The 2,053-nt window shown below is 47.1% G+C and overlaps 1 protein-coding gene across 1 annotated transcript in view; it reads right to left on the reverse strand.

Moving 5' to 3' along the window:
* LOC119301248 (flowering time control protein FPA-like) overlaps nucleotides 1-1,636 on the reverse strand; it is a 9,331-nt gene extending 7,695 nt beyond the window's left edge. The window contains exons 1-2 of the mRNA XM_037578182.1: nucleotides 1,526-1,636; nucleotides 1,059-1,436 (exon numbers count right to left, since the gene is read on the reverse strand). Of these exons, the coding sequence (XP_037434079.1) occupies nucleotides 1,059-1,436; nucleotides 1,526-1,528 (381 nt within the window). The 5' untranslated portion in view covers nucleotides 1,529-1,636. The remainder of the gene's footprint in view (nucleotides 1-1,058; nucleotides 1,437-1,525) is intronic.
* Between the last annotated feature and the right edge of the window lie 417 nt (nucleotides 1,637-2,053).

The raw sequence follows: 2,053 nt of genomic DNA on the forward strand, positions 1-2,053 counted from the left end.
AATAGATAAATATGTGTGTCTTGTTGATAGCACAAACAGAATAAAGAACAATTGAAACTGTCAGATAAATGTGTGTGTCCTGTTCATAGCACAAACAGGCAAGTAAAGCTGCAAATGATGTCTTTTACATGGTTCACATTGCAATAACAGGTCTGAGTAAACTTAACGATGACGAGTATTGAGAAAAAGTATCGGGTACCCACTGCCAAGAGAATTTAGTGCGGACATGTCAATATATTAAATGATCTTGACATGTTGCACTTGCTGAAAACCTTCTCTGATGTTTCATATGCAATCGAACGCGCATCTTATTTTTGACCAAAAAAAGAAATATTCATTTCTCTCATGCAGCACAATTTTTTTCTGATGTTGCCTTACAATGTTTTTCATCTTTAGAAAATGTGCTACTTTCAACATATGGAACATCGGATCAACGTTCATGATCTTCAGATGAGAAGATTTCTCAAGCTAACATTGTACCTGGTCTCCTAAAGACTGTCTTTTGGAGGTTTTATCGTGCCGTGCCCTAAATGGAAGCTAGATTATAACCAAATTGTCGAGCTGAGACATTGGGTAAGCTGTGATAATTGTTGATATATTCAATCTGAGGTGTGAACTATTTGTTTTCATAGTACACCTGTCTGTAAAGGGTTGCTGGTGCATAGACACGGTATGTGATCATTATTTGGTTACGGTGGAGCCTGGGGTTCAAAGATCATCTTCGCAAGGAATCCAATTGATCCATATGAAGTTTTGCATCATTCAAAAGAAAGAAGAGCCTTCTATTTTATTTATCATGCACATTATATATGTGAGCCTGTTTTTGTTCTGGATTTTTTCCTCAGAGTAATCCTGTGCATCCTAAATTTTAACTACTCACACACAGTTTATCTTGACTCCTGAGACTTGGTTATACTAATTCCAAAATTCATGATCACACACAGGACAAGAAAAGCACACTGCACCAATGATGCGTTTGAAACAAAGCATATGTTGACCAACAATTCTAGAAAAGTGCGGCAAACCGTGATCGGGGCGGGAGGAAGTTCAACACTAACCCCCTTGGAAAACTCAATCCTAACGGGCGTTCCTTGGAGCCGGGCCCCCTGCAGTTCCCGGACCGCAGCGATGGCGTCCTGCTCCCGCATGAAGCTCACGAAGGCGAAGATCCGGCCAGGGTCGCGGGTGATGCGCTCGATGTCGCCGCACCGGTGGAACAACTGCGAAAGGTCAGAGGCGGTGACGCCCGGGGCCAGGCTGCCCACCCAGAGATGCCGAGACGGCGGCGCCACGCCCCACCCGGAGGAGCGCCGCGGCGTCGGCGGTGGATCATCGCGGCCGCCGAGACGGGGCGAGCCGTCGCCCCTCCCGCCGCTGAATCTCCCCCTGCCCCCGCCTCCGCCGCCTCCGCGGCCTCGCCCCCGGCCCCTCCCCAGCTGCAAAGAAGTAACCCGACGCGATTAGTCGGAGCAAACCGCGATTCCATCGATAGCAGCGTCTACGAGACGAGCGTGAGAGGAAGTACCATTGGTTTTGTGGCGGCGGCGGAGAGGGTTTGCGCCGGCGTCGGCTGGAATGCTAGGGTTCCGGAGGGAGGGATGGATGAGGCGGCCGATGCCCGATGGGCACTTCCTTGTATTTTCGCTTAATAATCAGAACTTTCACTGCTTTATTACGGGCTGCTTTGTCGCGCCTTAACAGTTACTGGATTTTGCTAGTCAGGGCAAAAACTAGGAGCACGTCTGATTAAAAAAAAAACTAGGTGCACGTACTGTGGTCGATAAAGCCATCAAGGGTCTTTTCTTGTTTCTGAAAAAAAAAGTCTTTTCTTTTTGAAAAAACCTTCTACGCTGCTTATGCTCGCATTTTTCTGAAATTATTTCAGATTATAGGGCGATGTCCGTTCAGTGGGAGAACACATTCCCGCTGACTACGAATACGCGGTGACTTCGTTAATTTTAAAATAATGTGATGGCTCAGTTTCTCGGAGGTGCTCATAGAGCAGGGAGTAGAGTGCGCATCGTTCATAGGAGTGAGTGTATGTGCAATGCGT

This window comes from Triticum dicoccoides, chromosome 5A, assembly GCF_002162155.2.
Source record: "Triticum dicoccoides isolate Atlit2015 ecotype Zavitan chromosome 5A, WEW_v2.0, whole genome shotgun sequence".
NCBI classification, from domain to species: Eukaryota; Viridiplantae; Streptophyta; class Magnoliopsida; order Poales; family Poaceae; genus Triticum; species Triticum dicoccoides.